General features: G+C 37.0%; 1 protein-coding gene across 2 annotated transcripts in view; it reads right to left on the bottom strand.

Moving 5' to 3' along the window:
- Positions 1-16,583, bottom strand: part of CDH6 (cadherin 6) — a 180,583-nt gene that overhangs the window by 73,185 nt on the left and 90,815 nt on the right. For both annotated transcript variants that reach the window (XM_069100761.1, XM_069100762.1), the window contains exon 2: positions 11,449-11,807. In XM_069100761.1, the coding sequence (XP_068956862.1) occupies positions 11,449-11,676 (228 nt within the window). In that variant the 5' untranslated portion in view covers positions 11,677-11,807. The remainder of the gene's footprint in view (positions 1-11,448; positions 11,808-16,583) is intronic.

Here is a 16,583-nt window from a genome sequence, read left to right on the forward strand (position 1 = left end):
TCTATCTATCTATCTATCTATCTATCTATCTATCTATCTATCTATCTATCTATCCATCTATCTAATCTATCTATTCCTTCATCCTCTTCTATTCTATTGGTTCATTCTTGTTACAAAGAATAAAAAAAGTGATTCAACACATCAAAGTTACAGTACATACTGTGTTCTCCTCCTATAGTCTTCTGTGCCTATAAAAGAAATGAAGTATTTGCATTTCTTCATCTCTTCTGCAGGACCAACCTTGGTCATTATAATTCTACAGCATTCACTTTTGCCATTCTTGTTATTTCCATTTCCATTCTTGAAGTCAATGTATATCTTGTTTTCCTGGTTCTGCTTATTTTATTTTACTTTTATTCATATAATATTTCTCTTGGACAGAAAAGAATTTCAAATGTTTGAGATATGTCTTTTCTAGACATGTGCAAATAAATATGTCAAGTAAGGAAAAGACAGGAGGTGATCAAACATTCAATCTAGTTTGCCTGAAAGACAGGGTATGTGAAGGTACATATTCTGTAGTAAAGCTTAAAAGGAAAGGTAGTTAGAAACCAGATTTTGTAGAACCTAAATGCTAAATTAATGAGTTTGTATTTTATTGGATAAAAAATGAAAAGATATCGAAAGCTTTTCAGCATGGGAGTGACATAATGAAACTCATGCATTAGGGAGCTGATTTTGGTAGCATCTTAAAGGATGATTTTAAGAGAGGAGAGACATAGACAGGAAAACTACTTAGGAAGTTATTCCAATAATCCAAGGAAGAGGAAATAATGGCTTAAGCTAAACTGTTAGTATGGGTGAGAAAGGGGAAACAAATGAAACAGAAACAAAAGGACATAATAGATGATAAGATCTGAGTGGTAACGGAGAGTACCATCAAGAGAAACACATATTTAGGAGGTGTAAGATTAGGGTGTGAAGACGATGAGTTATACTTCAACATATAGTATTTGAGGTGTTGGAGGGAAATGTAAGTGGGGGTATCCATCAGCTACCTAGGAGTTTGAGTTAGAGATTAGAGAAAAGATACCTATTGAATTTTTCCCAGAATCTCATAAATGGGGGTCCCAGAGACCATCTAATTCAACTTCAACCTCAACAAAAATTCCTTTTGCAATGTGCTTGACAAGTGTTGGTCCCACCTTTTCTTGAATAATACTATGGTCCCCTTCTGAGGAAGTGCATTCCTCTTCAGATAACTCTGATTGCTAGAGAGTTCCCCTTCCCCCCCCCCCCCCCATCAAGTATAAATTTACCTCACTATGACTTCTACTTGTACTCTTTGTTCTGTCCTTGTAGCCAGAGTTCCTTCCTCCCCTATTCCTGGAATAGACTTCCCATTTCCCACTTTCTCCCTACATTAACTTGGAAAACTTTACTGGTGTCCTCAATCACTTTGGTCATTATTTATCACTGATGATCCTTGCCTAGTCTCAAATTTCTCCTAGCAAGGGTTCACTTCTGTGCCTTCAATAAAGGCTGTTTTTCAGCATCACTGGTCAGTTGGGTTGTTTCATCCAAACTTTTCTAGGTCCAAAAACAGTTTCAGTGGATTGGGATAACCTCCTTTCCTTCAAAGCTTAACTCATGTGAAACCTCCTCCATTAAATCTTTGTTGGCCTTTCCGGGTGAAAGAGAGCTTTTCCTCCTCAAACTTTTCATAATTGTTGACCTATATCTATTTTTTGTTCTTCTCTCACTTTTCCTTGTATCATTTTTATTTAGGAGTATGCCTTCCCCTCCCATTAGATCATAAGCTTCCTAAGTGAAGAGTCTGTGTTTCATCTTCCTCAGTGCCTGGCTTAGTGCCTTGCATCAACAAGCATTTAAATGTTTATAGAATGATTGAAGTCTAGATGGAGATGCCAAGTGGAAGAGTAGAAAGGCCTGTTTATCATGATTACGCTTTAAAAAAGTAAAACCCATAGCAGGTCTCTCCTAATTCTTTCTATTGTTAAACATGTACCTTTGCAAGAATGCTATCTTCTCTCTTTCCTTATTTCTCTGGAATACCACTGAGGGGCAGAGTCTGCACAACAGCAAACTCTTTTGGTTTCAACCTTGGATTCCAAACATTTTTTTTTTATTCCAGAGGAGAGTTTTCTGGACAAAAACTTCCTGTTTGGCTATTAGTCAGGTTCATAGCTTGGCTTGTCTTTAGTATCACCTCCAGAACCCCAGACCCCTACCCCAAGTGGACTTATCATTGTCATCTCCTTGACTATTTGTGTTTTTTTTTTCTTTTCTAAAGATCAGGAAGAGAATCTTTTCAATTCTGTCTTGAAGTTCCTCCTTTTCTCCCTCCTTTCATTTTTCTCCAGCATTTTAACAACAGTGATATACTTCCCATCAGTGAAAAATATTTCCATCATCTATTTTTCTCCACATTTGCCCTGAAAATGCTTTCTTTACCTGTGATAACTTTTTCAACTCTCTTCCTGACTTTAATTTCTCTTTCCTCAAGTGACCTCTAAAGTCCCATCTAAAGTGATTGTTTATGCTTTTAGCTCTGCCATGCCATTCTTCCCTTCTAGTCTTCTGAAAGCTACAGGTCCATCTAAACTGTTTATCCTTATCTCTCACAAGTGAATAGATTTTAATCTTTTAAAATGCATTTCCTCATGAATATATGTAATATGTGAACAGAGAAGTCAAGAGAAATATAAATATTTCTCAACTGAAATATTCTATAATGTTGCTTTTCTTCCTATTCCCATGAATCATGATTTCAACTTTGATTCTTCATTTAGCCTTCAACAATCCTTGCTACACTTCTCTTCTGATACACTAAACAAACAAACAAAACAAAAAACAAAGCCAAAAGTCTTATTGGTTCTTTCTCAGTCCTATAGGGGGAATTCTCTTCTTTCCTTCACCCTCATATTCAACACAGTCTCAAAAGAGAAGTTTTTAATGAATGCAGACACATTTAAAGTGCATCCTGAAGAAGGTTCTATTTCATTGTCACCCAAGTTCATGGATAAAGCAAGATCCTGTCTGGTGACATCAGATAGCTTCATCCAGACAAAGAAAGCTGGTTTGTTCTCTGTGTCAATAGCATAAGAAGCCCTAATATTGTCTGAAACCTATCAAAGAGGAAGAAGCCATGACTCTGTAATTAAGAATCAATCAATCAATGAGCATTTATTAAGTAGTTATTATGTACCAAGTACAAAGAGGAAGGGAGTATCTTGTGTATTTTTCTTCTTGGTCCATTATTTAAACATATGATGCTGACTGTAACATGTTCTTGGCTTCCCATGTTTAAAATGATATACTGACACTATCCATTATTTTAATTAGACTGGAAAATTTAGTGGTTTCAATTTATGGGTTGTAGTATAGATTCACATAGCTATTAACTACTGATTCTCCTTGTGTTGGCATTTTATTCATCACCATGTTTAAAAGGAGAGGTGGATAAAGTGGCATTTTCTTTGTGAGAAAGTGATATTTTAAAGCCCAATTATGTTATGTTATAAAATTATCCAGAAACACCAGAGCTTCAATCATAACTCAAAGTAAGATTAAATTCCATATTTACTAGGAATTAAGAAAAAATGTATTTTGAAATCAAGTGCAAACTAGAGTGCTACTGACATGTTACATCTCTTAGTCCTATTCAGAAGAAAAGAACTTAAAAGATAATGAATAGGGATTTTTCTAGGGTAAAAATGTTGTCTGAATCTTGATTCAACCTTTGTGATGAACAAATCATAACAATCAATAAATTGTTATTAGTGTAAGAAGGAGACAGAGATTCATTATAATGGATATGAGGTACCACAATTCACTTTTTCTGGCAACTTATGTCCCCATTCAGCTTATGGGTGGACATGGAGTCACAGCATAGGTCAGAGAACAGACTGCTACAGTCAGGGAAGAGAAATGTTTGAAACTTGATCCACCTTCCTATGAGTATGCACACTCACTTTTTTTTTCTCTTGAAAAGCAGACCTGCAAGCTGCAGAAGAGTCCCCATAGGCAAAATGATATAGAAGACTCAAGCAATTGCACAACATATTCAGGGCTGATTCCCTATTTTAGTTTGATTATCTTATTTAGGTACTTAGTTTTCTGTCACTTTCCCTGCCTGCAGGGAATATGGTAATAGAAGCAGCTAAAGGCCCTGGTCAGATATGTTCATTCCATTGCTCTTTGTATGAGCTGCCTTGTATGGAGCTCACTTCAGCTAGTGGAAAGAGCCCTCTGCTGCCCCAGACACTTTCTCAGCATCCTTCTATCTCAGGAAAATGCTTTGAGCAAAGCATTTCCAGATGCAGCAAGATGAGGAGTCCATATTTTCTTTTGTTCCTTCCTTTAACAGCATTCCTGTATTTAGAATAATCAAATACTCTCCCAGAAGCTACGATATTGATGATTCATGGCAAAGTGGTAGTAACTGCAGAAAGCAGAACTCCCAATTTCCTCCTGACATAGATGGATTCAAAAAGATAGCAAATGGTGTCTCATCATCATGCAGCAAATAGGATGTTTCCCCAGTGAGGACAGACCAAGACAGTGGCAGCTCTTGGCCAAAATGAGAAGCAAAAAGATAATGATCAGGGTTGATAAAGTATTCTTTGTCACAGATATAATAAAATAGAATAAACCTAGCTCTACAGATAAATATAAAAGCAAATTCTCTAAAAGTATATTTAGTGAGTAAATGTATATTCTACTAAATATAACAACTGGTGGATAGAGTACTGGGCCTGGAGTAAGTTCTGAGTTCAAATGTGGCCTCAGACACTTAATAACTCTGTAACCCTGGGCAAGTCACTGAACCCTGCTTGGCTCAGTTTCTACCTCTGTAAAATGAGCTGGAGAAGGAAATGGCAAACCACTCCAGTATATTTGCCTAGAAAACCCAAATGGGGTCATGAAGAGTCAAACACTACTGAAACAACTAAACAACCTTTTAAAAAATTCAATGATGAGATTGTATGCTACAATGGGAAGATCTTTGTCAGTAGATCTGAGTGTAAATCCTACCTCTGATAGTTATGACATATGTAACCTTGTAGTCATTTTCCTTTTCTATAACAATGAAAGAGTTGGATGAAATGGTCTCTGAAGTCATCTCTATATCTATGATCCTATGAGATTATGATCTCATGTGACCAAGGCATTTTTGTAACTTCAGGACAAAAAAAATCTATGTAATCTGCTATGTTACAAAAAGAATTTACAGAAGAACAAGGACAACTAAGAGGTGTCTATATATATGTATATGTATACATATATATACACATGTGTGTGTATTATATATTCTATATTTGGGTTCAAAAATTCAATAGCAGAAGAATAGGATGAAGGAAGGTTTGGCTAGAAACCAATTTATGCAAAAAAGATCTGGAATCTTTTGGGTCAAAAGAATGTATCAGTGATACATTGTAGCCAAAAACCTAATCCTAAAAATCTGGAAAAAAAAATCATAGTCCTAAAATTAAAAAAAAATGGGGCAGTTAGGTGACACAGTGAATAGAGCAGCAGCCCTGGAGTTTGGAGGACTTGTGTTCACATCCAGCCTCTAACCCTTACTAGCTGTGTAACCCTGACCAAGTCACTTAACACATTTTTCAAAAAAATGTGTTACATGGCAACATTATTCCATGGTAGCCTGCACTGAATGTATTAATAAAGGCAGAGTATCTGAAAAGAGGGGGGTTATAGGATTTTAGATTTAAATTGGAAAGAGACTTTACAAATCATCCAGTTTAACCCCTTCATTTTACAGATAAGGAAACTGAAGAACAGAGAGTCTAAGTGACTTGGTTAGGATCTTGAAGATAGTAAGTGGAAAATCTGTGATTTCAACCACTGCTTCTGATTTGAGGTCTGCCATTCTTTTCAGTGCCCATACAGATGATTGAACTTTATACTCTGGACTAATCAGACTATAATTGGATTAATATATTTAATTTTAGATGCTCCATTTTAGGAAGGACACTGACAAACTGTAATACATCTAGTAGAAGGTGATAAAGATAAGAAGAGAGCTGAAGATGATATCCTATGAAAATTTCCTGAAAGGATTTAGTTTTAGTTTAGAGAACAAAGGACTTCAGAACAGAGGGTCACAGTATTTGTCTACTAGCATTTGAAAGACTGCCATATGGAAGAGAGTAGAACTAAGGGCAATATGGGCAAAACTTTCTAACAATTGGAATTGCTCCAAACCCTCAGTGTGCGGGGTGTTCCCTTTTGTAGTGTTGCTGTTCATGCTTTGTTTTTGAAGAGAACCAATGACCTCACAGGGTTATGTATTGACTTGTGTATGAATTAGATTTAAATGAGGCAGATTTGCTCAAAATTGTGAGCCTATCTCTTCCTGAGTCATTGAAGTCCAGGGACAGGACAAAAGTCAAGACTACTGGCGATGGCCCAGGACACAGTGGATGACTGGAGTTTTCAATGTCTGACCAAGCCCTAAGTGCTCCATAGGGCCTGCTTCAGCTGCTTTCATGGCTGTTGGAACAAACTGCATTCTTCTGCTCATTCCACTGAAGGAAATCTTCACATGCTTGGGGTAGATGGCCCCCTAAATCACTAATTAAGCCTGTCAGTTACCCTCAACCTGGTTTAGCCTATCTGCTGAGAGAGTTTTATCGGGGCATCTGCAGTTTCTTGGTGCCACAAATGAGAGTTGACTGAAAGGTGGACACTAAAGGTAAATGAGCAGCCCTGAAAAGGGTTCAGCTAGCCCTCACACCAGAGGTGCTAGTCTTCCCTGAACACCCCATATACCCTAGTGCTCTTTAAAAAGAGAGTGGATGGCCATTTTGGTGGTGGTGATAGGTGGGAGATGAACTAGAAGGGATTCTTCATCTGGTATGAGTTAGAGACTATATAGTCTTAGGGATTCCTTTTCAATCTCATCTTTTGTGAAGCTGCAGATAAACAGATGCTTCTGATGGAAGAAATGAAAAATATCTTAATAATTAAAATTGACTTGAGGTTGAATGGGTTCAAGAGGTTGTTCCCCTTCATCACAGATCTTCAAATAGATGCTGGATGGCCACCTCATGAGGGTTTCATTCAAAGAATTTCTGTCCAGGTATCAGTTAGACTGGATGCGCAGAAGTTTGTTCATTCCAATTAGTACTTGTTGAAACATTAAATATTTAATTTCTCAGCTAATAGATGGCAATATGGAATATAGTACAAAGAGTCAGAAAGTCCTAGGTCTACCATTTGTTAACTGTGTGATCTTGCATCAGTCACTAAGGCTCTCCCAGGCTCAATTTCTTTTATCTGTAAGATGTATATGATAATGACTATACAGTCTTCTGAGAAGGAGAGTGCCCTGTGCTAATGATGTATGAAAGTCCTATCCAAATGAAAATGATCTTATTTGTTTTCTTATTGAACCTAATCTTATCTTATTATCCTGCTGGATTCCTTGTGGGGAAGGGGCAGTGACAATTACATCTCTCAATGAATTGCTGAAGGATATGAATCTGGTAGGAAGGAAGGAGCAGCAGGAAAATGTGTATGGGCAATTTCTCTCTGCAATTTCTTTAATTAATAGGACTAATGCCTGCCAAAAATACAGGCAGTGTGTTTGGGGTGCTTATTTACTAGCTGATTCTTAGGTCATAGTGGTGTTTATGGCCTCTTCTCCATGATGTAGTCTTTACCACATGACCCATGCCTTTGTTAACCTCCAGATCAGATTGCTATCATTTTCTCTGTTTATTCCTTAAAATTACTCTGAAAGCACTTCTGGTGATTCCAGTGTTTAAATAAAGAGCAGCTGGAGACTGGATGTTTCTAATGAAACATCTTTGATTTGGACTTTGCTTTCTCTATCAGGAAGGTAAAACATAATTTTAGCTTATTTAAAATCACTGGGAAAGATCCACATGTTTTCAAAATCATGGACCTCCGAATTTGTACATGAGAGTGAGGAATAGATATTTGTAAAATATAATTTGTGGTGTCATTTTCTTATTGATCCATTACAGAAATAGAAGGTACTTTGTTCATTAGATGGGGTTAAATGAAGTGACTTGCTGTCTACCCACAAATCAGTAACTAAGTGGCTAAAATATAATTCTTACGCCTAGTCAGAACAGAAATTGTCCCAAACAATGGAAATCCAGGCTTGTTTCAGTCTTTAGTGATTTATACAGCATACCCTGTATGCAGCTCTATAATACACATATGCATACACACATGTCCATATAGAGAGACACATGCTCATTTATATACATATATAGGGTGTATGTATATGTGTGCATATGTGTGTATGTGTATGTGTATATATATGCAGAAACATTAACAAATAAATTCAGTGATGAAGTGATCAATAGCAATTTGTTAAAAGTTCCACTTAAGGCTCTGCCTCTCTCTTCCACAACACTGTAGTCATAGACACATATATAAACACAATACATCTATATGTGTGTGTATAAGACGTGTATGCATGTGTGTGTATGTGTATGTGTGTGTGACTATAATATTGTTGTGGGGGGACAGAGGGGTGGATCCTTAAGTGATTCTGAATGGACCTGTTAATGTTTCTGCTTTAATTGGCTTTGGCCACTTTTATACTCTTAATTACCCTTCCCACTTTATTTTTTTTTATTTTTTTGAACTGAACTGCCAAGTGTCACAATCAGACAATCACAGAGGGAAAAGAGGTCAAGATTGTACTAGGATTTGTCAATTATCCTCCTCTTGGTCTCAAACTTGACAGATTATTCAGTAATATGGCCAATTTCACTCAAAATTCTTTTAAAAGTTCTCTCTGTGGTTAGGCTTAGGTCAATCAATAAAATATGCTTTTAAAGATCCAATTTCTCATTCATTCAGGAATGAAAAACACAGGGAGGGCAGTAGCTACTGAATACTAGCTATATTCTCAATAATAAATTGTTGTAGAGAACAATTGACAAATGGCAGCTGGAAATAAGACTGGGGCAATAGAAGATCTGCTTTTATGTCTGACTGGGACTACAAAAAGAAGTGGATTATTGTGATATATTAGGACGCACTAAGCTGTTCTCTTCCTTCCAAAATGCCCCTTTCCAAAGTATCAGATTAGTATACTTTATGTCTCCTTAGAAAGAAATCTCTCCCCTGTTAGAATGTAAGCACCTCAAGGGCAGGGACTGATTCATTTTTGTCTTCTTATCCCCAGTTATTAGACCAGTGCCGACACACAATAGATGTTTAAAAATGTTACTGATGAATTGATTGATTGATTGATTGCCCTATCACAATAGTTGACATCATAAAGGACATGAAAGCTTGCATAGTACTCTTCTTGCAATGACCTTGTAAGGAAGGTAGTTCAAATATTATTACCCCTATTTAAGAGATGAGAAAACTGGATCTAAGAGAGGTTAAGTGACTTGCTCATAGTCACATAGTTAATGTGCCAGGCCAAGATTTGATGCCAGTTCTACTGACTAATCACCACAGCACACTTTTTATTATACCACACTGCCACTATCAATCATATTAAAAGAAAATAAAATGATTTTTTTTTAAGATTTATATCTACAAATGCCATTCTTTGGCTCTAGTGTATTTATTTATATGTGGCCCACAAAGGCTCTACTGAGTGCCTAGTTCATTACCTTCAGGTACGTCTAAGAAGACTTCATAAGAAAATATTATTTCTGGAACTTTGCTACAAAGTATCAAGCTATTGCCTAATCTCAATTTTCTTGAGTGCCTCTTCCACAACTTCATCCACAGTTGATTCTGGTATCCTGAAATATCCTGTCCCTTCCTTATTAAAATTACGATAGAATTGTTGCTACAATGCACAAACAGAATTTGAGAAGCAAAGTTTTAAAGCACATTATTGAAGAAGGATTTAGGGATGCTGAATAAAAAGCACCATCTGTTGTTAGTACTTAACACTAATAAAGCACTTTTACATTTTGCAAAATGCTATATAATCATTTTTATATCAACTATCCTCACAAGAAGCCTATAAACTTAGAACTGCTCAAATTTCAGAGAGGAAAGGGACCGAGGAATAAAGAAATTAAGATTTTTCTTCAGGGCACCATTACTTCTGAGATCCATAGTAAATGTGTGTGTGTGTGTGTGTGTGTGTGTGTGTGTGTGTGTGTGTATGTGTAGGGGTAAGCTAGCTCTTGTGAGCCTCAGGCCCTAGCTCACCCTTCTATTGAATATTTCCTCTCAAACATTGTTCCCATTAATAATTCAGTACCTTGGAACAAAGACCAGAAGTCTCAGACAAAGTCATTGAGGACCTTTTCTTTATTGGAAATAGGGGATCCTTAGATATAATGAATAACAATATGTGATACCTCTTTCTCTCTTCTGGGATATTTTATCATTTCCTAAGGTGTGAGTTCTGACACTCTATTTCAAATATGTGTGAAAGTCTCCTAGTGAACACTGGAAGCTCTTAGAATCAGTAGCATTCATGTTATTTACAAGCTTTCTTAGAAGGGATGTTTGAAAAGGGGGTGATAATCAAAATTTATCTGTAAAAATTGCATCTTTTAAAGTCCCTTATTTGCTGTACCCATGTCCACTTTCTCATCTCGGGAACTGAAAGGATGACTTTTTTTTTTTTCTCCTGACAGTATCATTATCCCTAAAGAATCAAACCTTTCTGTCTCTTACATCTTCACTTGCTACAGAAATTCTGCGCCAAGAATGTAGCTGACAATTTAATTTCTGTGAGGCTCAGGCTGAGGACATAACCAAGGCTCATTTCCCTGACTCAGCACTGGCAGCTCTGTAGGGGTTACTGTAAAGAAATAAACAAAACCTCCAATACACTTCTGGGTCAATAAAGTGATCAGATAAGACTTGCAAACAGCATCTTTACATAGGTATTTCTGTGAACTTGACCACAATTTGGAAAGAGGATTTTAATCTCACTGCTTCTGAAAGCTTTTTAGGGCAAAAGCTCCCATCACCAAACCCTTCCAGGGGGTGATAATGCAGTAAAGGGCTAAAGCACTCTTCTCCTAAATGACTAAGAGGAGAGCATGGAGTGGTAGAGTTACCAGGAAATAGTTAATTTGGAGCTGACAGGCAATGTGCTAAGCTTAGACAGTTGGCTTTCACAGTGAGAAAAATGAAACTTTCCATCCCTCAGAGAGCAAAAGCCTAATCACTATCACACTATTTTTAATGCATCTTGCTTTATAGCATAACTGGACTGCATTTTTCATGTGAAGGTAAAAATTAAAGGATTTATGATAATCCTATGCGGATGGTTGTGGGTGTTTCATTTTGATGAGAGCATTTTCCTCTATTCTTTGTTAACATTTCTCAGCTTCTTGCTACAGTCTTCTTACCCGAAACTACTCATGTGAAAAAAGTCTTACCAGATAAGCAACAATTCTTAGTGTACAGAAGCCCATATCCTCCCCAGCTATTTATGAGAAGTGACTTCTTCAGGCTTTTAAAATCACAATGTAAAAGTGTGCAAAGGAATCCTACCTTGCCAACATACTGATAATCGGATCCTGTGTATTCCTCCAAGAGGAAGAACTGATTCCACATCCAGCTCCTTTTGGCTCGATTAAGCTCATTCTTGCTACTTCCAGATAGCTCCAATATCTTTTTCTTCTCTGAAAAGCCACTAGTCCTCTTAGAGAAGGGGCTTGAGAAACTTTGGTAGGGCTGACCAACCCAAAAAAGCAACAAGAAGTAATGGTAAGTTCTCATTATGATTGTACAAAGCAGGGCTCAGTTGTAGTGCCTTTTCCTGTCCTGAAAGTGCTCAGTTTTACTGCACCGTATCCAGCCTCATTCCTCCCTTCTTCCTTAGTGTTCGTTGCTTAGGTCTCGGAGGATATCTGGAAAGAATAATAACATATCAAGCATTTTTAGAGATACTTAAAATTCAGTGTTACAGCAAATAAACTGGAAAAGTAGAACAGAAAATGGAATAGCCTTAATTCTCTCCACCCCCCCCCCAAAAAAAAAGTCTGCTATCAATTTGGAAAAGCAGAAAGTGGACTTTGAACACACAAAATGGAATGTGTATTGGGCAGGAGGCAGCCGCTTTCTTTCTCACTTTCTATTACTTAAAAACCCCTGTTTAAGTAATAGCTTTGATATAGGACAAAATGTCACAATGGATTTATTTTACTAACTCTTTCACATCTCTAAGTGTAGGCCGAGATCTGGTTAGAGGAAATGAGTCTGGTTGTTCCTAGTTCTCTTTGTATTTCTCTTTTCCTGAACAAGTCCAAGGAAATGAATATCACAGGCAACTGCAATTTAGTCCAATTGATTAAAACTTGGCTTCCATTATGCCTTATATCTAGTGAATCGACTGCTTAAACTGGATATTTTAAGAAATTAAGATGGTAATTTTTAATTCACCCACAAAGCTTTCATGGAACTTTCAAAATATCATGGTGATGGTAGTGCACTTCAAGAGCCTTACAAGGCATGGTACCAGGAATAATAGAATCAGAGAATCTTGAGGGTTGAAGGGACCATCTGTCCACTTTTTTTTGTCTTACAGAAGAGGAAGCAAATGTTCAGAGAGGCAAGTAGCTATGAATGGGTTTCCTTGGAAAGCACGGATGGGGGCAGCTAGGTGGAATGGCTAGGTGGCACAGAGAATAGAGCACCGGCCCTGGAGTCAGTAAGACCTGAGTTCAAATCGGCCTCAGACACTTAACACAAAACTAGCCATGTGACTTTGGGGAAGTCACTTAACCCCAATTGCCCTGCCTTCCCCACTCCAAAAAGCAAAAAAAAAAAAAAGCAAGGATGTATGAAGGTTTTTAAGAAAAGGCTGTATGATTATTTAGCTGAAAGGGGACTTTGACCAGTTATGCTTTGGATTGGATGAAGAGCTATGGAGATTTTATTCAATTTAGAGATTCTGTATTTGTGTGCCTAAGCCAGAGACACAACCGAACTTAATGGCATAGACAGCCCTAGAACTTAGGGGTCCTGAATTCCTAGTCCATGGCTCATTCCACATACCCTGAACTTCATGACTTCATGTGAGGGATTAAATTTTTATTAAAAGTCTAACTTTTCATAAACATGATTTCCCTTAGCCTCAGATTAGTATTTTTGCAGATCCTGGGCCCATGCTACTCTGCACATCTGCTACAAATTGGTTTACCAATCTGAGCAATTAAAACAATGCACACACATATTCTCTTGTTACCCCTAGTCCACATTTCTCAGTAACAATCCAAGGCATAAAACCATATCATTAACTTCTTTATCTGATTACTTGATAATGGAATGAGTCTGTTTAAACAACAACAAAAAAGGATTCCAAGTGCTTCCCAAAGCAGAACACAATAACAATTAACCAGTTATGTCATTTCCAACAAGGCAATGAACACATTTTATATTCACAGATCAGCATTTTTTTTTTGATTTCTCTCCCCCTACACTAGGGAGATTTGCACACTTGCCTCTTGTTACCATTAACAGGAGATGCAACTGTAACTACCTTTTGCATCAGTGAAATTGATAGCCACCTATCCTCTGGCTTGGTGGATACTTTCTGTTGAGTTAGAAATGGGGCACTTTATGGTATTCAGCATTTTTTGTACCTTCATTACATTATCATACTTCTTCCTGACAGCAGGCTGGGGAAGTTAGAAATTCCACAGGTGAATAAATGAGTACTGTGACAATTAACACTGTTGGCTGAGAGCCAGCGAACAAGACTCTTGCCCTTAGGTTGACTTTTGGTACAGGTACAGCATGATTGATGATCCATTAGGTAATGAGCAGCTCTTCTCCTTTTCTTCATGGCATAAGGAGGAGGTGCGCCTGGAGGAAAGCCCACTAATAAATCTACCCCCCTCTTTTTTTCCCTTTCCTGTTGTACAGGTTCAGATATATATGAGGGTTCAGATACAGGAAATCACACTTTCCCTATGTTTCCAACACTCTTAATTATCTTCATAGAAAGATCCTGTGGTGAAGAATTAGACGTGTGCTGCATCCAATGTATCCCCTATGGTGCTGGCAGGGAAAGAGTGACATGGGGAATGGCCCTGTCAGCTGTTTTAAAAGGCAAAATCATAAAGGGCAGTTTAAAGGAAAATCTATACCCGTGGGTGTTTTGTGTAAATTATGCAATCTGGTGCTGCTCAGATGTTCAATATTAGCTCTTCTGTAATATCACAGATATAAAATATAAAGTGTTTGCAGGCGGATTTTTTTCTTTCAGGAAAAATGTGCCCTAAGTGCAATCCAAATTAAGGCCATTCTGCTTAAATGTGCAGGAATACCACAATGAGGCTGTGGAGTGTTAACCAGTGAACTGAAAGCTGAGGCTGAGGGGCTACTTGCACCATAGCAATGAAACATTCAATATTATACAATTTCTATGAATAAATTCCATAGTAGAAAATATTGAAACAATGGATAGGAGAGCTTAAATCACACAGTGTTTCTTTGCACTACATTTCTAGACTGGATATATTCAACAACAGAATAGAGATCAGGTTAGACAAATTCTAAGGATACTAATTCTCTCTATTTAAACTTTTCTAAAAGTATCAGAAATTAAGATAGAAGTTATTACATGCAGAGCTTCATTCCTGAGAATAGAAATGTGCACAAAATCCTAATGAATCTATTTCCTAATTATTTTTTCACTACTGTGGAAATTTCACTACAGGATTCATTAACAATAACAAACATCTCAAAAAAAGGGAAAAACAATGGAATGAATTAAAAGTTTTTAACCTGGAGTCTGCAAACTTATTCTTTTATTATTTTGTTAACTTATTTCAATATAATTGGTTTCCTTGGTAATTCATTATTTTATTTTAAGCATTTAAAATTAGTCCGAGAAAGCGCCCATAGGTTTCACCAAACAGCCAAAGATGGTTGTGCCACAAGCAAAAAAGTTTAAGAACCTCCGGTCCAAAGGAAAGGACTATAAATAGAAATACTGCAAAAGTATAAGACCACTTGTAATTTGCACATTTAAAATAATTCATTACTTGTTCTGGTTCACTTTTAAATGACTTTATCTCATTCAGGTGAAAAAAATAGGAATTGCAGTTTCAGTTGAAGAATTTTCTTCTTGGGGAAAGAACATGGCTTCCTATAATTGCTATTTTGAGAAGCAAATATGTGAGATATTTATATATTACTTAGAATTATAAAGTGTAAGAATTTGTCTCACTTCTCACACATTGCACAGAAACCTCAGATTTTATCTATTCCTAAACAGGAGAAAAACCATATTAAATGGTGATTATACCAGGAGTGGGACTCTGAAGCAGTTAGTTGCTGGATAATGAGTTGAAGTATCATCTTCAGAAGGAAAGGAAGGATACACACTACACTGAAACTTCACAATGTGGGGCAAAGCTCTTGATTCTGGGGAAGCCAGAGTAATAAGACAGCCAGCTTGCCAAGTTGCAATCACACAAGAGGCAGCTCATTTCAAGAAAAAAGCAGGAAACCAGAACTCAAGGGAAAGAAGCAAAGGTACAGATAGAGACCAGATTTTAGAAGGAAAGGTTTGGCATGTAACATAGTAAATGTTTACACTAAAAACAGTTGTTGTTTTTTAAAGAAAGGGAAAAAAACCCACTGAATCACACCACCTCCTCTTCCCTTGTTCCTATGTGTTCTCCAGTGATACAGAAAACATCAACAGCTGAACTCCACCTCCACCCCCAAACATTAGACACCACTCACTGTCATACCTGACAGTAATGAGTATTATATAACTTTAACATATATTGTCATTTTAATTTCATTTTCTTGATTTTATTTTCATCATAAACTATCATTGTGGGACAGTTGTCTGTATTTCTTGTACTCTCCTAAATTATTCATAGATGCAACTGGTCAGTCAGATGTATGCCAGGCTGTGGGTACCTCAGTCATAAGAATATGACCTTAGTCTAGCTTTAAAAATGATGAACTTTATCATTAATTCAAACTCCACTAATTCTGAATTTATAAAATTTCAGAAAAAAAGTTGAATTCCTTCTTTTGGAAACCCAAAGATCTTTGATAACCAAACCCTTTTGGGATATGTGAAAATTAATAGTGTAAATAAGATTATATAGGAGGATGTCTAAAATAATAAGAGAACAAATTATTTTGGAAAGTCCCTCAAGCATTTTTGAAGGAACATTTAGCATATAAACACTTGATATGCTAATTTTAAAACCATTCTCAGCTATTCATTAAAATAGATCATAGAATCATAGGATTATGAATTTAGAGCTAGAGGGATATCCCCTAAGGACTTCTACAAGGTAACAATTTAAAAATTGTTAGGTGTTTGAAGCCCTTTCCCACTGGCTTCAACCTACCTTTTCAGCCTTATCATAGATCTTTCCTTCTGTCACTCCAGCCAAACTGACCTTCCCTCTATTCCTCACACATGACTCTCCATTTCCCATCTCCATGCCTTTCCACAGGCTGTCCCCCATTCCTGGAATGCACTCCTACCCCAATTCCATGTTAGAATTCTTAATTTCTTTCAAAGCTTAACTCAATGATCATCCAAACAGGCCCCTTCTTAATTCCCCACAGCCAGTGCTTCCTCTTGCCCAGATTATCCGAAATTTCTCATATACACACACACACAAATATGTGTGTGTACATACACAAAC

This window comes from Petaurus breviceps, unplaced genomic scaffold (assembly GCF_028583685.1).
Source record: "Petaurus breviceps papuanus isolate PSGF00001 unplaced genomic scaffold, PetGlider_PUasm1.0 42, whole genome shotgun sequence".
Classification (NCBI taxonomy): Eukaryota; Metazoa; Chordata; class Mammalia; order Diprotodontia; family Petauridae; genus Petaurus; species Petaurus breviceps.